Source organism: Telopea speciosissima, chromosome 3 (assembly GCF_018873765.1).
Source record: "Telopea speciosissima isolate NSW1024214 ecotype Mountain lineage chromosome 3, Tspe_v1, whole genome shotgun sequence".
Classification (NCBI taxonomy): Eukaryota; Viridiplantae; Streptophyta; class Magnoliopsida; order Proteales; family Proteaceae; genus Telopea; species Telopea speciosissima.
In genome coordinates, this window is record NC_057918.1 from 67,455,730 (window position 1) to 67,478,589 (window position 22,860).

The following is a 22,860-nucleotide window of genomic DNA, read 5'->3' on the forward strand; positions in this document are numbered from 1 at the left end:
TTCTGGAAACTGAGCTGGACTCCTTTGAATAATGATTGCTCAAATCCTAATTCAGCTTCTCTGAAACATCTAATAGAACACAACCACTTGAAGTATGAAGCAGCCTTGATCAATCATTATTCACAGGAGTCCCTTTCCTTAATGGACCAAAATGAAGGGTCGTCTCTATATATGTTTCGAGCTTGTTTCTATACTGCTGTGGTTCTGCCACTGCTTCTGTGTATGTGTTGCTGATTGCCATTTCATCAGCTCTGGTTTTTAGTTAGACAAGCTCCCATGCCCTGCGTACATTGGATGGTGGAAATGATCAAACATAGACCATTCTGCAGGTAACATTCCCTATCCCTTCCTGTTGGTTCTGCAAAGGAAGAAGAAAACCATAAAGAGAGAGAATCTATTCTCTAAAGTGGACTACCAAACCGATTTTTTGTTTTTGTAATTATTTTCAATTTATGCAATCAAACAATTTCAATTTCAGGATCCAAAACCTTTTTATTAACATATTTCAAGAAATCAATGGAAAATTGAATAGAAATTATACCAAAGAGGGCCTAAGTAAATTAAATTATAAGAAACATTCAGATGGTCCTAAAACCATTGTCTCAACTACTTCACCATTAGATCCTGATTTCTGACATGCTAGTTCAGGATCCACTGGGTAACAGATGGGTTGCATCATAGCTTTATTCGTAGGTGGAATTCTCAGTCTTTGATGGAGTGATAGCTGTTGGATCAATCCTCTGCTGGTGGTGGTTGGGCTATGAAATGATTATGTGCTTACCTAAAGGCTGTCTCTGTTTATTGCAATTCTCATATTAATTGTGATCTGTTAATTAATTCTTACTGGTCATGGTTGATATTGAAGGCTCAAAATTTGAGATTGGAGTCAGCATATTACCAACATGCTTGTAATTGGGGTGAACTTTTCAGTTATTATCAGAGAACCAGTCAAAAGCCACATTGGTTTTAATCCTTTTGCTGTTTTATATAGTCGCTATATTATTTTTCTCTGCTCTTGAAAGCTAGATAGGAGTAAAACATTAGAAGAAACAATAGGACTGACACTTTTATTTTCTCTTGGTAGTTCTCCATCCAAAATAGTTACAATTGAAACTATATTGTGATTTTTGAGTGTTTTTCTGAGACTTTTTTTTTTTGCTTTTAAAATCATTATTCTAAACCTGCCCCTTCATAGTTATGTAGATGAATGCTAATTGCCTTGTTCTGGTAATAGGAAAGTCTTCAGCGGTTTCCTCTAGATAGCTCTTACATGCCCGAGGTTATGAAACGATTATCCTTTGCACGTCAAATAGACAAGATTTTGCGGAAGGATTCACAGGTAAACAGACCTTTTCTTTACTGCAGATTTTGTGGAGGTCCAATTGTAGGGGTAGAAGAGACTTCTTGGTTATTCTGTTATTGTATTGGTACCTCACTCGGTCAGTTGCCTTTGCCTTTTGTCTTATTCCATATTTGTAGTTTAGACTTTATATTGCACATGTCTCTACAATTTTTTTATCCAGGGGGGGGGGAGGTCGTTTGCTCAACTATTATGACTATGTCAGAACAAGGATCAAATCCTTATAGATTCTGTAAATATATGAATTTCCAACAGTGGGTTCAGGCCCGTCTCCAGATTCAACTTGGTCTGAACTTGAGTATCATATCTGAACCAGGATACTACCCAATTTCCAAAGCAGGCATTCTTTTTAGGACCACAGTGTGTTAAACTTGCCATGAGCAGCTGGATCTGACTATTTCCAGTTTGTCTTATTGTCACCTTTGTAGTCCAACATGACTAGGTGTCATGTAGCTTTCTTCACTATATTGGAATATCTCTTTTTCCCATTTCATTTTTTTTGGGGGCTGGGGGGGGGGGGGGGGGGTTGCGTTTGGTGGTGGAGGGAGCTGATAAATAAAATTTCAATCAAAGGATGGCTTTGTGGAGCAAAGAGAGTACACTAGGTAGATTTATCAGTATAAGCTTCATATATTCTGGTAGTTGCCTGTTCCACATCATTTTATGCCACATGATCTTAATTGTGAACATTGGATTAAAGACAAATTAAGCCTGTAGCCCAGCTGTTTATGTATATTACTGCTACAATTTGGTCACTGAAGGGGCCTTGAATTGAGTATTTCCATTTTATACCGAGTCATCAATAGTTCCACTCAACTTCCATGACTATACCCGTAAAAAACAGTGGAACATTTTGTCACTTCCTGTTTTATGTCATTGTATCCTACTTCATCAATCTCTAAATAATGGAAATTGGATTAGATATGTTTTATGCTTATAGTCCAACTGTTTGTATATTGCACTGCTTTGATGTGGTCGGGGGGTGAGCCTGGACGCGGTTAAGTTGCGCTATTGCAACCATCAGGTTGCTGGTTCAAAACATGGAAACAGCCTCCCTGCGAAGCGGGGGTAAGTCTGCGTACATTTGCCCCTCCCAAACCCTGGAGTTGCGGGAGCCTCGTGCACTGGGACGCGCTTTTTTCCCCATGTGGTCAGTGGCTTGAGCCCTTGTGCCAACAAAAATAAATATAAAGAAGGATGCTACTGTCATAATTTTCTAATGTTTTCAGCAAAAGCAAAATGTGGGCTTCCTAGGTAACCTTTTAGAAGTCAAATGTTTTGGAATAATCTTTTCACCGTGATTTAAATTGCAGAAACTGTAACTTGTAAATTTCTTTTGGGTAACTGTGGACAAATGTCAAAGGAGGAATAGAAACTTTCAAAGGTGTTCTCTGGGCTAAGAGCAGTGCTAGATACTATGATTACATCTATACAGGGTCCATGTGTGAAAGGGACCAAGCCACCAAGGGAGGCTTGATCTCAATAGTTTTCTGATTATGAAGTGGGACCTAGGAGTGGTGTACAAAGGGGATATGTTAAAGCTCTTATTCTCTTCTGCGACATGTAGTGTAAAAGGATCTTCTAATCCTTACTATTCCTTGGACATGTCTGTTCTTATTTATGGTACTTCTGAAGGTTAGTTTGGTTCTTCTAGAAGATGCGGCGAGGGGACCCTCCATCTCCATTCTTGTTTATAGGACTGCTTACGAGTATTATTCTTCACCAGAAGTTGTCTTGCCCTTGATTTGTGTAAAAATGCTAGGTGCTGATAATGTTATTGAGTGTACTGCTGTGTAGTTCACAATCGAACTGAAAATCTTTCTGATGGTATATTTACTTTGTTAGTCAACTACTTTAAATTTGATTAATGTGTAGGAATGCTTCATTTACTTTCCAGGATAAAGCAAATAAAAGTTGGGTGGAACGAAGTGCTGAATCAGTTGAGTTGATTCTAGAGGACCATAATAGTGAGGAAGAAAGAGTCAACAACCATAAGCAAACGAAAGTCAAATCTATTCATCTGCAGAAGTTGCAGCAGGTTTGCCTGAAATCTGGAACTTATCTAAAAGGATTTCTAGTATTATCAATAACTTTTTGGTTTCAAATTGCAGGAGCTGAAAGAGCTGCTTTCATGCCCTTTACAGCCAAAAACATTTTCTCGACGCTTTCTGGCTGGGGTAATATTTATATCTTTGTGTTTTTTTATGTTGATAACCCTTCTTGCTCTCAACTGCTTTTCTTGGGCGTTTACCATCTATATCATTGTTTTGAAAGTATAGTGGATATCCAGTAATTCATGGTTCAATGGGTCCAAACTATGATGCCATAAATAAATATATTAATGGAGTATGTAACTACTATGATAATAAATTATAAATATGACATTTTAACAACTTGAAATTGTTATTACATTATATTTCATAAATCCTTCTATCGGCAACAGTTCACCGATCCAGTTTGGTTGGTTTTAAAGCACACTGTAGTTTGAAGTCAGTATTCTACTGCTGCTTCGTTTTTGAATGATGAAAGGGCTCTAATAGCTTTTTAGTTTCGTGATAGTTCCAGTATGCGAAGATACAAGACAAATTATAAGCTTTGAAGTATTTATGTTTAATCTTCTCAGTTTTTTAGCTTCTCCAACATACAACTATATTATAACTAGATCGTGATTGCTCTAAAGCTTCCGAAGTTGCAATTTGGTGAATGAAGCTACTATCACTCAGTAATGATTGTTTATGCCATATGTTGGTCATACATAAATTGTTTTTGCATTTCTGCCTCTCTTTTTTTTCTTGGCAAATGGTCACATGACTCGACAACGTCGAGTTAGAACGTGTTTTCTTGGATGTGTCTTTATAAAGCTTCTACCCCTAATTAAAATTTTGGTTGGGTCATCACACTTATTTTGATTTGGAGAAGATAATGAATGCCTTAACTATTCCTTGGATGTTTTTCTTTATTTATTTTTGTCTTTAGTTCTTGTACACAATAAAAGTGTTTTAACTTGGGATCAATTTTATATTCCAACTTGCAACTTAATAAGACAATCCAAGCAGTGATCTCAAAGCCAGCTCATATGAAAGGTTTTTCTCTCAACCAGGTACGAGAACTCATCAGCATCCCCCTTTGAATTAGAGAGTCTGCTGATGGTAAGTCATGATTCAATAGTGGTAGGTCATAAAATTAAATCATATATTCCTACAATTATGATTCATGAAGCTAAATATTATGTCAAGAGTCTTGTATACAAAGAAGAAAGATCAGAGTTGGAAGCCTTGGGAATTTGGTGGAGGGCTGGTTAGGAGAAAGAAAGGAAGGTGGGAAAAATCAGAGTTGCAGGGAGAGAGAGGAGAAATCGCATAAGAAGAGGGGGGGGGGGGAGAAGAGTGCACACACACAACCACTCTGGCTTCAAACCATAACTCAACTATTCCATTCTATTCAATCTGAGTTCTAATTGCACGATTACATGGTATAAATTAAAGGGACCAAAGCACTCCTAACTCTAAAACTAAAATAGAACTTGACTCTATCTTGGACTTTAGAAATAAAATCCTAACTCTAACTCTATCATGACTCAGCTATAAAAAAGAAATTATGAAATAAATTAAACTCCTAATGGACCCACCTACAAAATAGACCATAAAGTAAAATATCCTACTGCACTAAACTCAAACTGGACCTGGTTCATCTTCGTCTGGATACCCAATTGGGTTTGGGTCGGTCCAAGGTAGTGTATCTTTATCAATTCCCCCGGTGTTGAGAAAAACTTGATTGCGAATTTTGTAGAACAGAAGAATTAAAAGTTCACAAGCAGGGGCTATAGGTTCCATGTCTGCAACTGGAAGAAAATCCAAAATATGAAGCTTTGGGGGTGCATCCATGGCTGGAAAATCATGGGGAAGTACGAACTCATGACGTGGAATAACTTTCACTGCATTGGAGGCCATTGTAATCTGATCCACAATCTTCTTGTGTCACACCCCACCCGTAGCGAACCCGGGTTATGTGACTGAATGTCCATTGACATTCCCAAAACCACCAGGATCTCGGTTCAGTGGCGTACCTCACAGTTAAAAATCATAATGATCAATAAAGAAATCAGAGAATACAGCGGAAGATCAAAATACTATTATAAACATCAATAACAGAGAGTACTAAATGATAACATAAGTATTTACTTAACCATACTGTTGATCTAAGCTTTACAATCATTCTTATATATATATAATAGTATGATATACACACATAATATCCAAAAAAAAAAGATTAACTTTTCTGTTTTTTTTTTTGTTCGCAATTACAGCAGGGAAGAACGAAAATGGAAAGGTGGGGTTGCTGCTGGTGTTGTTTGATCACAACCACAGTGAAATAGGAAGGAAGGAAAAGAAAAGAATGGGGAGAAGGATCTAAAAGGAGGGAGGAAGGTGAGATTCTTCCTCTCTGATACCAATTTGGTGGAGGGCCGATTAGGAGAAAGAAAGGAAGCTGGGAAAAATCAGAGTTGCAGGGGGAGAAGGAGAAATCACATAAGAAGAAAAGAAGAGGGGGAGGGGGAGGGGAGGAAGAAGAGTGCACACGCAAAGCCACATTGGCTTCAAACCATAAGTCAACTATTCCATTCTATTCAATCTGAGTTCTAATTGCACGATTACATGGTATAAATAAAAGGAACCAAAACACTCCTATGCTAACTTTAAAACTAAAATAGAAGTTGACTTTATCTTGGACTTTAGAAATAAAATCCTAACTCTAACTCTACCACGACTCAGCAATAAAAAGAAATTATGAAATAAATCAAATTCCTAATGGACCCACTTACAAAATAGACCATAAAGTAAAATATCCTACTGAACTAAAACTCAAACTGGACCCGGTTCATGTTCGACTGGATACTCATCTGGGTTTGGGTCGGTCCAAGGTAGTGTATCGGCATCAGAATTGAAAGCTTAATGAAGAATAGAGGAGGAGGATCTTCTGGTAGGCAAATAATTCAAAAGATTTGTATGAACCTGTTTAGGTCACATGCAGTGGCCTAAAGAGGAAACACTTTGCATTTTTTTGATGTCCCATGATATCCCATGATATCTAAGTTGTCAAATACAAATTCCTTCCAGATTGTTATTGACAATTGACACCAAATAGTTGATGGTATTAAATTTCAGAAAGTATATGGAATAGGAGGGCGGGCCTTGGTGCAATGGTAAAGGTTGCTCCATTGTGACCAAGTGGTCACGGGTTCGAGTTTGGAAACAGCCTCTCTGCGAAAGCAGGGGTAAGGCTGTGTACACTATGATGCTCCTCAGGCCCCGCAGTGGTGGGAGCCTCGTGCACTGGGTACGCCCTTTTAAAGGTTGCTCCATTATGACCAAGTGGTCATGGGTTTGAGTTTGGAAACAGCCTCTCTGTGAAAGCAGGGGTAAGGCTGTGTACATTATGACGCTCCCCAGACCCCGCAGTGGCGGGAGCCTCGTGCATTGGGTACGCCCTTTTAAAGGTTGCTCCATTGTGACCAAGTGGTCACGGGTTTGAGTTTGGAAACAGCCTCTCTGCGAAAGCAGGGGTAAGGCTGTGTACATTATGACGCTCCTCAGACCCCGCAGTGGCGGGAGCCTCATGCACTGTGTACGCCCTTTTAAAGTACATGGAATAGGGAAGCATGACCCTCCATAGGAGATTTGGTTCTCCCATAATTCAAATGAGTCACATATAGCCCCTACCAAAATTAGAAATCATGGATAGAGATAATTGTAGGATTGAGGCTCAATTAATGGGGATTTTCCAACAAAGATTAGTTTTCAAGTTAGTTTGTCGGGTCTCTGTAAAGAAGAAGAAATGACCCTCCCTCCAAAAATGTAGTGGTGTGCAGGAATACTGTCGCATGTCCTTTTGCGAGGATCTGAACAAGAAAAATGTGCCACTTCTGCTTTGTTGTAGGGGAATCATCTTTATTTTTCAACTTGCAAAGAGATATTGGCTGCAAGTTACTGGAAATTGCTTCGTCTGTTCCAGAACCAGCACGTAGCCCCATTAACAAATAGGAAACCTCTACAGTCAAATCGATTGGGGATTCAAGATTGGGAAATGATACCATCTGGGCCCCAATTTTTGTTGATGAGAATCTGAGGTTAACAAGACCCTAAGAGAAAGGAGTTATAGGCTCGTTTCTTTTTTTTTTTTGTCGCATTATAAATGATGTCTATTCATCTTTCTGAGTATGTCTCCAGGCATTAGATTTTTGTCAACAGTACTATATCTGATTGTTTGATTCTTGTCACATTTATGAATACATATTTACCGTACACTCAGGGTAACATGCACATATCCTGAGGAATTATAACTTTTTCCTGTTTGATGTTCCCACAGGCTGGTGTTTCTTCCCTTCTTCAACACCAATTTGAAGAATTGGCTAAGCAGAAAATGGGTGAAAATGGGAGCTGTGGGGAAAGCAAAAGAGGGAAACTCATGGTCATTGGTCAGGATTGCGTGGAGCCACTTCAGGCACTTCGTAGTGCTGGGCATGAGGTATGGCCTCAGAAAGTCAGAAACACACACATACTGGCTTATTCGTTGTTGAGATTTGAATGAACCTGTATAGGTCACATGCAGTGGCCTAAATAGGAGACAATTTGCATTTTTTTGATGTCTCTTGATATCCCATTATATCTAAGTTGCCAAATACAAATTCCCCCAGATTGGTATTCGCAATTGACACCAAATAGTTGACAGTTTTAAATTTCAGAAAGTATATGGAATAGGGAAGCATGACCCTCCATCGTGCACTGGGTATGGCCTTTTTTTTTTATATATTTATAAATGATGTCTTTTCATCTTTCTGAGCATGTCTTCATTTCTTCTGCTTTGAACCTCCAGGCATGAGATTTTTGTCAACAGTACTACATCTGAGTTGGTTCTTGTCACATTTATGGATATATATATATATACCGTACACTCAGTTTAACATGCACAAATCCTTGAGGAATTGTAACTTTTTCCTGTTTGATGTTCCCACAGGCTGGTGTTTCTTCGCTTCTTCAACACCAATTTGAAGAATTGGCTGAGCATAAAATGGGTGAAAATGGGAGTTGTGGGGAAAGTAAAAGAGGGAAACTCATGGACATTGGTCAGGATTGCGTGGAGCCACTGCAGGCACTTCGTAGTGCTGGCCATGAGGTATGGCCACAGAAACACTCATTCTGGCTTATTCCTTGTTCATTAACTGAAAATTTCCTATGGAGGGTGTCCATATTCTGCTGTCAACTGCATAAGATATATTCCTCTCAGTGCAGATAGTTCTTTCATTGACTTTCTTACAAAGAAGGTACCTTAAATGAAGGATTAATGATTCTGTGTGTTGAGATATTGCTATTGTTGTTGTTATTATTATTATTTGATAGATGTTAATATATTATTATTTTGTGGATTTATTGTAGACTCGATCTAATCTAGTCACTTAAATGTGATGGCATTTGAATCTATTGCTATGACAGCTCATTTTGATTTCAATTGTTGGGAACTTTAGTAGAATGTGCTATGCGATTTCCACCTGTGACTTGTGAAAAGGAAATCTTCATACACATTAGTATCTGTATCTCACAATTTTTTTCTCTTTGCATTCATCTACTTCTAGGCACACACAGATGTGAAAGAGATGGCAGAGAAGCAAAGAAAGACAAAAAAGCTAAGCAAGGGAAAACAAGAAAGAAAACGTATGCTTGTTTTTCTCTCTCACTCTCTCTCTTTCTCTCTCATTCATGTGTGTGTGTGTGTGCGCGTGCGTGTGTATTGAGAGGGAGATTATTTTTAAGTATTTGTTTATTCATTTTTTCCCCTTTTGTCAGGTTTACACGAGAAAGAAAGAAAACGTATGCTTCTCCTCTCCTCTCTCTCTCTCATGTGTGTATGTGTATTGAGAGGAAGATTATTTTTAAGTATTTGTTTATTAATTTTTCTCCTTTTGTTAGGTTTACACGAGAAGCGAAGAAAGGAGAGGAAGAGACTCAGATGTAGCACTGAATAGATAGATTGGTTCTACAGATCCATAGCAGGAAAATTGAGAAAGTGGCAACATGTTATCCTTGTTATCTGGATTTTTTTTTTTAATCTTAAGTTGTGCCATTGGGAAAAAGTATTTTAAGAGGGTTATCGAATTATTATTATTTTTTTTATTTTGCTTTATCTTTTTCATTGCTTGTATCCAATTTATAGAATTGTTTTATCCTCGATTTTGATAGAAGAGGAGAGATAGGAGAGGAAAAGGAATGTAGTGTGTGGGAACATTGAAATAGTAGGGGAAATGAGTAATCGACTACGCCTGAACTTTGCAATGGAACTCCTAATCAAATTTGTTCTCAAGTCATTCACCCAAAAAAAAAAAAATTGTTCTCGAGTCAATCTACTCTAGCCTATCGGTTTAAAGCCATCTTTCTTTCTGTTTTTTTCCCCCTATTTTTCCAGATTCATCTAATTATGGTTGTGGACGAATTGGTATTGAATTGATGCTTTGTTACACTGCTTCTCATGATATGATTCAGACAAAAATTTCTTTTTTGAATCATATATCATTGATATTCTCTTTCTCTTTCTTGCACCCTTCCATTTATCCACATCCCTAGGTTCAGAACTTATAATCTGATTTCTTCTTTGTTTTTTTTTTTGTTTTTTCTTGGGGTCTTATGATACTAGCTTTGCCCTAGTCATTTATTGGTTTATATTCTTTAAAGGTAACTGTCCAACATCCACGAAATTGAAGCTAAAATAAGAAAATAATTTTTCTATTTCTGGATGTCCAAACAGATGAATTGTCCCAATGTTTTTCACCGGAAAACAATGTGTTTCTCGACAAAAGTGTCCTCTTTTCCCCTCTTCTTCTTTATCTAAGCGGTCTTCGAGGATGACTGTAGCATTGTGGAAACCATAAACAGCAAAGCATCATCTGCTATGGCTTATATTTTGTTGTTAGCTAAGACCCCAAAGTCTCCAACTCACCTGCTAATGTTCAACGCAAACTGTCACTCTTGTGCAAATGAAGCTTTGCAATCCAGCAATCCGGTGAAAAAGGGTATTTTTTTTGGTGGACCATTGGAAGTTTCTACAATGAATTTTAGGTGTTTTTCCAACTGCCCTTCTTAAATTGGCCATTTGTATAAATGTATCTTTGAAATTTTATTATTTTTAAATGCACCTTTACTTACCAAATTTTGTAACAGTCTTAGTATGAGATGTTAGACGTTAGTTTTAGGGAATCTAATAATCAAAATGCCCTAATCATAAAAACCCACCAAAATTAAAGAGTAAAGTGATCAAATTGCTGTCATCTCCAAATCGTTTAGGGTTTGATGCAGGAAAGTTACATAAATAAAACATAGCAATTTTTACTGGAAAACTTTTTCCCCAAACTTCTTCTGGAGAATGAGTCGATGTTCTGCAAGACAAGGGTATTAATAGGATCGGAACAGGCAATCGTGAAGCAGCACCTGGAGATTCTAAACCGGATCTAAGAAACTAGAAACTTCTCTTCTAGTTTGACTTGGATGGTAGTAAACTCTGGTTTCTCTGGTGACTGGTGGTCTGAAGCTTTCTTCTCCCTCGGGACCTTCGGAGGCTCGGATATCTGCTTCAACTTCCAAGCTTTTTACATTGAAACTGAAAACTAAACTGTCAATTGAGGCATTGAATGTGAAAGAGCTGCTGCATTTGTGTCGTTGTTTGAGTTCAAGTGCGAGTCTGCGAATCATTTTGTGTAGTATCAGTTTCTCTAGGAATGGCGCTTTGGATGGAATCAGGTTCCAAACCCATAACCGATTCCGAAAGTGCAGATATCGATGCTATCACCGCTCTTAAGGAATCCGCCGCTCTCGAGCTCAAGGTTTAACTCCTCTTTTCATTACTTTCAATATCTACCCCTGCCCTTGTTTCCTTTCTTCTCTGGGGTCTCAAGATTTCCCTCACGAATTTAGAGATAATTCTTAAGCTGGCATTTTAATTTTAATTTCAATTTCAATTAGCGTCCCTTTTGGATTCATGGGTTCCATGGATTTATGTTTGTTTTCCATAGAGAGCCTGTAATTTGGAATACCATGATTGTTCGGAGTGGAGGATATCAAAACTGTAGGAAATGAAGTGACAAGTTTGCTGTTCTATGAATAGATGAGACTGTTTAGGTAACGGGATGATGAAGTGCTGAATTTGGTTTGTAAGACTTGTGCAAGTCATCTTGATTTTTAGGGTCCACTTATTCGGTTTCTGAGGTCAACCATCCTTCTTTTAAATGATAGAATTATTTATAGAAGTATTTGTTAATTGTGAAAGATTAAGCTCCTTTTTTACTTAATTGACTGAGTCAGTTCATGTATTGACTTGTTTCTTCAATATGATTCCAATAGGGAACATACTCTGATCCAAACTGCTGCCATATATGAGGAATTTAGTCTTCATAATCATTGAAGTGATGGAATAACTTCAGCATTTGTTCTTATGCGAACTGAGAACTTCACTTCTTTTCTTTTTTCACTGCTAAATTTCTGCTTTTGGTAACGTAGGTATTTTAGAGAAGGCTTCCCTTTGAATTCATTGGAGGACCAGACCCTTTGGGTTCATTGCATAACCTCTAGTCTTCCATCGGAGTTTTGAAAATTGAACCAGGAGAAAAAATCCCTGAAAATAATTGTCAATTGACCCTGCACCACACCAGGCATAATTGGTTCCTTTGCATACTAATCTGTGTGGCATTTAATCTCATACAGAGGAATCACAAATTGCATTTGAGGTGTAGAGCTTTTCAGTTGGCACCGAATCTCTTTGTTCCTTTATTTTTTATTTATTTATTTTTTTGTTGGAGGGCGATTGTTGATTGAGGATTTTTTTGGAAGTGAGAAACTTGTCGTTCAATGCAGTTTGTATTTGATTGGGTGCCAGTATCCTAGTAACATACTTGATTTATGTTTCATTTACATGCTTGAAAATTTAGGTCTGCTTAAATTTTATTAGCTCACCCCTTTCTTTTCTATTCATCTTACACCAATGCTGATGCAGGAAGAAGGTAATCGGTATGTGAAGATGGGCAAAAACCACTATTCTGCAGCCATGGATTGCTATACTAGAGCAATCAAACAGAAGGTATTAAATGACACTGAGAGTTCAATTCTCTATGCAAATCGTGCCCATGTGAATCTTCTCCTTGGAAACTACAGACGTGCCCTTGAAGATGCTGAAGAGGCAATCAAGTTGTGTCCTACAAATGTCAAGGTTGTAAGTACGCTGGTGTTTGTGTTTGATTCTATTATGGAGCAATGTGTGTACACTATGGAGGAGTTATGATTTTAAAATTTTGAAGGAATCAACATGTTTCTTAGGCACTTTATCGAGCTGCCAAAGCTGCCTTGTCTTTAGATCTGTTGACTGAGGCAAAATCATTCTGCCAAATGGGACTAGAGCAGTTCCCGAGTAATGATGAGCTGAAAAATCTGTTGAAGGAAATTGATTTGCGAAAATCTGAACGTGAACAACATGAGGCTAAAGTATCGCAGGCTGTGGGTGCTACTAAGGTTAGATATTTGTATGTCTGTGGATAGCATATTTGGGATATTCATGAATTTAATCTTTTCCTCCCAAAAACTCTGCAGGATCTTGTATCTGCCATTGAGAGTAGAGAGTTGAAGCTAGGGAAGGCATTGTATCAAGAACTGACTGGAATAAGAAAGCCAATGCTAGATAAAGATAGTATTCTTCACTGGCCAGTTCTTTTTCTTTATGCAGAGGTCATGTCCAGCGACTTTATTGAGGATTTCTGTGAGACGGATATGTTCTCTCCTCATCTTGACATGATATCCAGTCAAATTTGCCATTTCTATATCTTAATCATGCATTTCTTGAATTTAATATTTGATTGCATAAAATCATTATCACATCCTTAGCTTCAAACATGTTTTCAGAAAGTTGTCCTCCATTACCTTGGGATAAGGAACACACTTACACCCGTGACGCTGTTGAACTGTATTATGAGGTATGCCTGACATGTGAGTTTGAGTGTGCTACTTTTTGTGTTTGATAAGCGATTCAAATTTTCTTTCTCTAAATTTATATAGATTTAATTTGATAAAATATTGGGGTTCATTAAACAAAGAAAATTAGCTCAACCACTTGGTTTGAAAATGAGAGTGACAGCCATTTTGCTTAATGCCCCAGCTGATTTATGCTAGATCACCTAGATAATTGACAAGGATGGCTACTTGAGTTGGTGTCTTTCACTTAAAGATACAGTGGCTTAGTTTTTGCTTCTCATGATGTTTAATCTTGATGAGTTATTGTGAGCTTGACCAATTTAGCTGACTGTTTAAACATCTGCTTGCTGTCACTTTCTGAAATATTTGGTGATATATGCAATAGATGCTCATATCAGGAGAATGCCTCAATTGATTTTTCCTATCTTGGTACGAACGAGATATTATTGAAAAGACTGATGGTATATTCTGTTCAATCTTATCAATGCTTTTGCTCCTCCACCCCCCGGGTGTATCTTTTTTTTTCCCTTTTCTGTATTTTATACTTAAGAAATATATCCATTTAGTAATTTATTCTTTGTTTATATGCCCTTTATTAATGTGGGGCATTCAATAAGGACAGCGTTGCTTATTTGACACATTTTCAGCGGTTATCGGCTGTGCTTAAACAAAATTAGCTTCAAATGTCCTTTTGCTTTACATCAGATCAATTAGTCCTCACTTAGACATAGGATGGGCATGTCATCATTGTATGAGTTATTTTTTAATCAGGAAATTATAGGAAAGAATTCCTTATCTATAGGATGTTACGAGGTTCAAGTAAATCAGTCTACAGACCAATAAATTCTCGTAAAAGGGTTCTCTTCAAATTTAAGATGGCCTCCAAAACAGGAATCAACCTTTATCAGTTATCACCTGAGCTTCTGCATTTTAGATTTCCTGTGAAATTATTTGCTGCTAGTCATGGTTTTGGGCATCTTTTCGGCTTCCACTATACCTAAAAAATCCTTTGGAACTGCTACCTTTCAATGTAAACAAGATTTGACTGGCATTTTGCCCATTAGTTTGAACTTCTCATTCCATTATAAATACTAAATCCTCTTGATCTTTGATTCATCAGGTAGGTTCAGGAGTTCCTCTATCAAAGAATGAGGTTCTTCGACATCTCCTAGAGGGAACTGCAGGTTCTCTTGCAGAAGGAATCTGGGTCGAAGAGAAAGATGCACAGGAGTCAAACCGTGGCGTATCTGCAGGTGACACTACTTACCTGCCCATTCATTTACTTATACACCCATGTGAGAGAGCAGATGCATGATTATCTTGCCTTACTGTCAGTATATTTTTTAGAACAGTGAGATGGATGTTTAAGTGTAACTTGGAGACTGTGCTAGCTTTTCTTTGGGGTGTGGGAGGGGGGGGGGGGAGGGAGAGAGATGATTTAGTAATACCCATTCCTCCCCCCCTCCTTTTTGGGTAGAAGAAAATTCTATTGAGATGACTATCACTGCTCTTGAGTCCATATATATCGCCTCAAAGGAGAATTGATGTCAAGAAGAGATTCTTTATTTTGGTTGTCGAAGAATTGGTGTTTCACGAGGGCCGAGAATTGGAGTTGATATTGGTCAAAAATCAAGATAGCTGTCACGAATTAATTCTATTCGTACTTGTAATTTTAATAATTATATGCTGTAATTATTTTTAGATAGGGGTATTTCTAGGATTGGGCTTCATTTGAACACCACTGGCACAACATGTTTTTGCTTGGGTTTGATTAGGGTTGGGCAAGTCAACATGATTTCTTTTATCAGCAACAAGAATATATTTCTCGTTTCATTTATCGAAAGAGGTGTTATCCCCCCCCCACCCAAAAAAAATAAAAAAAATAAATAAATAATGAAGAAAAAAAAATCAGAAAACTTTATGATACATACATGAAGATGTAGCTAGCCACAAAAAGAAGGAAAATACAGCTAAAACAAATCCACCTCTGCTTGCAGCACAAAAAAAAAAAAAAAACACGCTTACCTCTAGTAAAAAGGAAATCCAAGACAAAAAGACAAAAACAAACCCTAGACACCTGAAATGAAAAACCCTTACTCCCATACCCTATCTACCACCATAACTTCCAAGGACAGACAAAAAGATGATAATAGTTGGATTCTCTGATGAAACTGTACAACAGTGAACTTGTTGGCTTTATCCCTTCATTACCAACATTATTTCTTCTGATTCTGGATGCTCCTAAAGCCCTAAATCGTTCAAGGATGAGGTGGCATATAAGAATTTGATGATGGAAATTTGACCAACTTAGTAAACCAAGAATTCAACAAAATATGTTTATTTAATGCAATGGATATCCTGCGTGTAATAAGTTGACTTTGGGATCAAATAAGTTTTTTGTCAAACTCTTGCAGCTCAGTGAGCCTAGTATTTTCATTTGGTATGACATTTGTAGTCCTTGAGTCAAGAAACTCATGCACCACAGTCCACATTTTCCGTATTTGTCCTGTTTTACCATGAGGCGTTTTAATTCTAGAGAATTGCTCTATGGTTCTGACTAGACATTTCAACCCCCTGTTGAGCCTTGTCTATCAAAACTACATTGCTGACTTGCTTACAAACAACATAAACAAATGAGACTTCATTTATATGTCTTCTTAAACTCAACCATGAGTAATGGTAAAGGTTACACCATAGCAATTTTCCAAATTTTCAAATTTTAGAAATGATCATAATATTCTTAGACGTAAATCTCTATGTTTCAGTAGTTCGGATAAAATTTTAAAAGTCGGATGATAGGACTGAGGCATAAGTTAATTACTTTTAGTGGTGTCTAAGTTCATATAGGGTTTTGATGATTATTTTTCTATAGAATTTATATTTTATACTGCTCATTTTGGCAGTCGCAACAACAGTTCATTACGGTAAACTACTTTCTTACATGACTACACTGCCATCAGTCTGTGAGTGAATGTATGCATTCGTGTATTTTATTGCAACTTTTACTTTTCCATCTCTGCTTCATTGTCTGCTGCGAAAAGGCCTAATTTTTTTGTTTATTCAACTTTTTTTTTTTTGAGAGGGGGGGGGTGTTCAAATGCTGTAATATATGACCACTTTGTATATAATGCAAATTCCTCAGGTGAAGGCCATAAATGGGTCAAGGTAGAAGAGAAGAAAACACTTCACAGTGTCCTGAGTCGAGCAGATTTCGTTATCCCTGGAATCCCAGGTGTGTGTTTTCCCTCCAAAATACCCATTCATCATCATGTGGCACATTTCTTGTGATTCATCGTTGCACTAGCCGTAATTCATTTGTTCTTCTGTCTTTATATGTACTAGTGGTAATTCATTTGTTCTTATGTCTTTTTTATCCATATTGCAGTTTTCTATGTTGTTTCAAAACGCTCCACCTTCTATCGGGAGTTTAGATCTGGGAAGTGGACTCCACCATGATTTTGCAGGATCAGTGGCGCAATCAAAGTGGCTTCGTCAAGTGAGTTGCAATCTCAGATTTGTTTACTGGTGTTCTCAAAATCGTCCCCTATTATGTATAGATTTCCCATGATTACTGGATGTGAACGAATTTACCATGTGTGCTGATAAGCATGCCTTTGTGGACTTGCCAATTAAGCAACAGAGTGATGACGATATCAGACGACAAAGCTTACTAATCAATTTACTGGTGCATACTTGAGATTCTCAGCTTGTGATGGAGATTTTCATCCATTTGACTCAGCTTTCTTGCTGTGATATTTTCATGTATCATACTTCTGACTTTAGGTATGCCATTGTCAGCGAGTTGGGAGAATAGGAAACAAGGTGTCTGTTGGCAGCCTGGACAGCTGCAGTTTGATTAAGATGCCATGTTATTGAATGTTTTACTGTTGAATGACATCCCTTGAAGCTTGAATTATTTTTGTTACTCATGCCTCGGCTCATCAAGTTTAGGATAGATCATGTGATATTGCCTAGAGATAGGCTACCTTGTTTCTATCAAGGAATTATTCACTATTTCTGCATCTTTCACCATCCAGTTGTTGCATACAAGTTGGCTCTCATTGTCTGTTACTGTAACTTAAGACTTCCAGGAAACCATGCCTCCAAATATTTGTACGCTGTTGATGTCTTGCGCATGTAAGACATCAAGTTTAGTTTAATGAATCAACAAAAGTCAAAATACTCGTGTCTCAAGATGCAATCACAACTTTGTGGTTATCCTCAATTCTTTGATCTCTTAGTAGTTTCCTAAACTTAGAAGGTTGTGTGAGGTCTTACTGTTTGTTTCCTAACAGTGCAAGATTTCCCTCTTATTTCTTTCACTCAGAACCAATTGTCATGAATTTAAGTACGGTCCATATTCAGTTTAAATTCCATCCCACAAATAAATATTGAAGCTGAGAAGATCTCCATCATGGTAAGAGTGTCAAATTTCAGCCCGAACCAGTCACACTGACCAAACTGACCGATTCAGAGTTCATACCTGATTGAACCGAACCAAAATCTGAATGCTATTTATTTGTGAAGTACAGGTTTTATCATTCTGAGATGCTTCTTGTGGATTGTGTACGAAGCATATATTAATGGAAAATGCAAACTGGAGATTCACATCTGTAATGCTGATAATCTGGGGTATGGAGCCCAGAATCCGTAATGGTAGTGACCAATGTGCTCATGGTCACTGAAATTTGCTGTTACCTAATGACATCTGCCCGGCATTATTTTATTATTAATTTCCTTGGAGAAGAGCAAAAGTAATATGTGAAAGAACTATTAATCTGATGTTGTAATATGCTTCATTGGTTTGAATTTTCTGATGCTTTCTCCATGACCTTTCCTCCCCCAGTTTGAGATGCATTTAGTATAATGGACATTCAATTTTATTTAAATAGGATTTAAAGTACTGATTTAGAAGTCTTTATCTGCCTGTAAAACATGAATTATCATCTGTTTTATACTTGTTCCAAAAGGGGAGGGGAGGGGGTGGGAGGAGAAAGAAGGCTGGAAACACAGATGGTCTGTTCTACAGAATGGTAGTGTTGGAGCTGAAATTATTGAAGTTGGTCCAGGCTGCAGTGCTGACGATGAAGTCACCCCGTAATAGTAGATTATTACAGGAGCTTCAGAGTGGAGGGTGGAAGTTGCTTGGGTTGGAAAATGTAGAGATAGGTGTTCTTGGTGGTGTTGAGTGGTATGTCTTTGGTGAACACGGCTGAATTTTTGGGGGTGGGGGTTATCGTTGGTAGCAGTGCTGGGGAGTTGAGGATGCAAGTGAGATCTTTACACTGCTCGCTTAGTTGATTGGATCCAACCACTCGATGCTTTCATCGAGAGCACTATGATCCAGGCTTACTTAAATGTCCAAAACCCAGACGAATTTGTATTTCTTTCAAACAGCTTTGTTGATTTTCAAGGAAGGGTTTTTTTATGAAATTACTGAGCTGGATTTGGTATCAGATTATGTTTGTCCGTGAGTATGTGAAAGCTGAGGAGATTGATTTAGCTCGTCAATTTTTCCCCTGAATTCTAGCCACAATCATGGCAACGGTCTGTGCAAAATACATTTCAACCAGATGAGCATTCAAACACGTTTTACAGTCGGAGAATAGGAATGCACATTTCCATTGTGAAGAATCCGTACAAAACACAACCTAAATCTTGTGATGGGCTTGGACCTGGCCAGTCTTTTTGTTTGTTTTTTTTTTTTTTTGGGGGGGGGGGGGGGTGGATTTGGGAGTGGGGAGGGAGGGGGGGTGTCAGGCTCTCTCCTTGGAGGCATCTGACGGTTAGGCTATTTGCAACACATCCCGGCGCACATGCTCAGGGATGTGTGCCAACCAGCCCAGCCATCGGATGCTCATTTGGCTGGCACGCTCCAAGAAGAGGAGCCAGATCCGGGGGAGGGGAGCAGAAAGAGGTACAGGAAATTCTCTGGACCTGTTTGGTAAATATAAAAAATGTAGAAGACCACAGATTGGAAGCATTACTGTCAGTTAGATTACTCCAAACGCCTCCTAAGGTTTTTTCATTTTATATGGGGGAGAATTTTCTGTCTAGGAAGGTGGCCAGTGCGGGGGCCAATTGGAGCGCATGCAAAGCATCAATGGGGGTGAGATTTCTGTCTTTCATAGGGGCCAGTTTCTGGGTATTGGAGTCACGCTCCCAAACAAGCATCTTTCCCTCGTATTATATATTCTAAAAATGTGGTGGATAAATAGCCTATAATTGATTGAAAAAGAAAACGATTGTTGAAGCAGGCCTCTTATTCAGTTGTCCTAATTAGTTTAAGCCCTAACCCATTATATGATTGTTTTAAAAAAAAAAAAGAATGCATTTACCAAAAAAAATAATAATAATAAAAAAGGAATGCATAAATCTTACATGGCCAACATAGGAAGGTCCTGGTTAAGGGTGTCAATTGGTCCGGTTTTGGGCTATTGGTCAGTTTCCTTAACGGTTCCAGCCCTAAAAGGTCAGGAGTCAGGTCCAATATCGGATTAATAAGCTAATCGGTTCCAATCTTGAGATCCAAGACCATTAATTAATGGGTGGGTCAATTCGGAATCCGATACCTAAACGGTTCCAAGCAATCCAAAAAAAAAAACTAACAAATGTTACATATATTTAATAATATTATAATAAGATATGAATTTCAATCACATGAAATATGCTTCATTTTTTTTTTCAAATCACAGAACTAGCTTATATTATCTCTTGTTTTGTATTAATTAATAAGTAGGAACACCATCACCCTCATAAGTTAGAGTTATTTTAAGGGCAAGATATCTCTACTTGGTGGTGTTTCCTACATCCTCTCACAGGGCACCGTAGGATGACGCCTCTGCTCCCTGGGTAGCTACCCAGGTGTGCTCACCCATTGGAGAGCATAGGAAACACCACCAAGTAGAGATCTTTTATCCTTAGTTTTAAAGTATGTTCTTAAGTTAGCATTCTCCCAAATGGACCGTAAATTTAAATTTACAGGTTTACCAAATCTTTAGTAAATTGTTTTCTGTTCATGCCATATTGCCGTCAAGCCATTTAGTCCAACGCCCAAGTATCAAATTTTAGCCTGAGCAGAGTTTGTCAAGTGACAAAACAGAGTTTTGAAAGATTAGGAATATGAAGAACACACATGGTGGTTCGGCGTGGACAAACAAAGACATACATGCCAATACACAAAGGCATATGAGTAATTAGGTTATGAAAGTTGACATATGGTTAATCCAAAATATGTATTTTCTATCCAATAGTCAAAATTAAATAAGATGGACCGTTGAAAAAACCCTTCCTATGCAAAAACATTTCTATGCCCTAAAAAAAGGATATATTTACTTAAATTTCAAATATGATGCATCATCATTTTGACTTCTCTACATTACATCATATGAGTTGAAAACATGATAAGATCTGTTGGTATGAAGTTACCAGCCGCTGCAACTTGATTTTATAATCTCTAATTTGACATTGGTAATGGTTGAAAAGTATATAATGACTTATTTTAAAAATTAAAATATTTGGCCTGTTGTATAGAATTTTTGTGATTACGAGCCGCTGCATATTGATTAAGAGGTATGAATTAGACCCTTTTTTTTTTTTTTTTTTTTAAAATGAAAGAAAGCAAAAGATAAGATTAAGAAGTATGGATTAGACTTTTTTTACAATTAAAATAACATATGGGTTTTTAAAACAAAAAGAGAAAAATCTTATTGTAATCATGGTTAGTGGAAAAAAAAAATTGTAATCTTTCTTTTTTGCCCTTTTAGTATAACACATGTTTTTTCAACTAGTGTTATTTAATGTGTCGAAATAAAAAATGTGCAATTTTAAATAGGGCAAAAAAACGCCGCATGGTCATGTGGATTCTATGCTCAGACATAAGAGCCTGTGAGAGTAGCATCATGCACCCTCTTGAAATTAAAATCCTATCCATGTTGATGCTCTTGCATGCCCTCTCATTAGTCCCCCACGCTAATGTAAGGGCTACAAGACCAATAAACCACTTTCAAATTATTTTGAAGTTTTTTTTTTTTTAATTTTTACGTTAAATAAATTTTAAGAACAGACAGGGGCAATCAAAAGAGCAGCGGGCTTTCACTTTATCATTTTGGTGACAACAAGATGCACCTTTCATAATTTTAAGGGTAAATTACATGTCAGCCCCTGGTTTTTGAAAATACTCATCCATCCCCCTCTACAGTAACAGTAACAGTGTTAGTCTGCTGTTAGTTATTGGTGTGAAAGAACTATTTTACCCTTGTACTAAAACATTAGAATTAAATTTATAATATTACCCTTCAAAATCTATGTTTGGATGTCAAGGGTAGTTTAGGGATTTGAATTTATTTAACTGGCTGACATCATCACTTAACATCTTAACAGCATAAAACTAACAGTAGAGACTAATTTATCATATTGAGATCTAATACATGGGTGATTTGAGTATTTTCAAAAACAAGGGGTGAATTGAGTTTTGTTTGAAAACCAGGGTGACTTATAATTTACCCTAATTTTAAAGAATATAAAATGTACTACACTGCTAAGTATTGTGTAGATTTTTTTGTTGGACTCATGGGCTTTGTCGGTTCTTAATATAGGTTTCGAACTGCTAATTGAAGTGGAATCCATGTTAAATTATGTTAGGAATAGTAACCTTGGACCGTGGTATGACAAGTCAACAAGTATGGTTGTCAATTTGCACAGTCTCAATATTTGTGATTTTCTCTATAAATTTTTTAAATTAGAAAGATAAATAATCAAATTATAAAATAGTTAACAGTTCATTATTTTTAATCTTAGTTAATATTTTGACTGAAAGTTGATTAAAAATTAATTCTTCTTGTGAGTAGCGTACAAACCAAAACCAAGGCAAATATGCAAGTTGAAGAATTATATAATACATGGGTCTACTTTTATTCATGTTGCATCATATGTGTTTGTATGTGTGTGTATATGTATATGTATGTATGTATATAAATATTTAGAGAGAGAGACGAAGCGAAGCCAGCTTATCTTGTTGGGGTACAAAGTTTTGTATTCCATCGCTTGCATAAGTCGGCTGATTCCAGAGGCCTCGAGAGTTTTTTCCTGTATAGTGTTCACTATAAATTTGTAGTGAGGGTTCTTTTTCTATAATGAATCTGAGAGAGATGCAAAGTTGAGCAGCTGTAACTCAATTCTACATTGATAGTAAAGTAGATCTCATCTCACCTTGAACATACACAATCTTGCCAAACCATGTCAATTTTTGTATGCGATTTGTGGTGATTGTTGTTTGCAATTTTCATTCGTTTTCTGCATCGTTTAAATTCTCGTTTTCTAGATATCTGCCACTGACTCAAATTTTGATTGACATGAGGATGCACCCTACGTATATTTCAATAAGGGCCTGTTTGGCTTGCAAGGTTGGCTGATGGAAAACTAACCACTGTTTTGACTTTGGAGGTTAAAAGTTGGCCCAAAATTTCTTAGGGACCCACATATGGGTTTCCTGTAAAA

General features: G+C 37.3%; 2 protein-coding genes across 3 annotated transcripts in view; both read left to right on the forward strand.

Moving 5' to 3' along the window:
• The window catches only part of LOC122653641 (DEAD-box ATP-dependent RNA helicase 13), a 46,775-nt gene extending 37,278 nt beyond the window's left edge, over positions 1-9,497 (forward strand). Inside the window, exons 10-16 of the mRNA XM_043847547.1 lie at positions 1,235-1,339; positions 3,258-3,398; positions 3,472-3,537; positions 7,727-7,885; positions 8,375-8,533; positions 8,991-9,071; positions 9,327-9,497. Of these exons, the coding sequence (XP_043703482.1) occupies positions 1,235-1,339; positions 3,258-3,398; positions 3,472-3,537; positions 7,727-7,885; positions 8,375-8,533; positions 8,991-9,071; positions 9,327-9,380 (765 nt within the window). The 3' untranslated portion in view covers positions 9,381-9,497. The remainder of the gene's footprint in view (positions 1-1,234; positions 1,340-3,257; positions 3,399-3,471; positions 3,538-7,726; positions 7,886-8,374; positions 8,534-8,990; positions 9,072-9,326) is intronic.
• A 1,466-nt stretch (positions 9,498-10,963) lies between these two features.
• LOC122653647 (tetratricopeptide repeat protein 4 homolog) lies at positions 10,964-17,279 on the forward strand. 2 transcript variants are annotated; one of them, XM_043847553.1, is made up of 8 exons: positions 10,964-11,228; positions 12,395-12,610; positions 12,715-12,906; positions 12,985-13,185; positions 13,284-13,364; positions 14,483-14,615; positions 16,505-16,594; positions 16,748-17,279. In XM_043847553.1, exons 1-8 carry the CDS (start codon positions 11,124-11,126, stop codon positions 16,816-16,818), a joined length of 1,089 nt encoding a protein of 362 aa, XP_043703488.1. In that variant the 5' UTR covers positions 10,964-11,123; the 3' UTR covers positions 16,819-17,279. The 2 variants fall into 2 exon arrangements, with proteins under 2 accessions (XP_043703488.1, XP_043703489.1); XM_043847554.1 differs by having other exon boundaries at positions 12,395-12,607.
• The last annotated feature ends 5,581 nt before the right edge of the window (positions 17,280-22,860 follow it).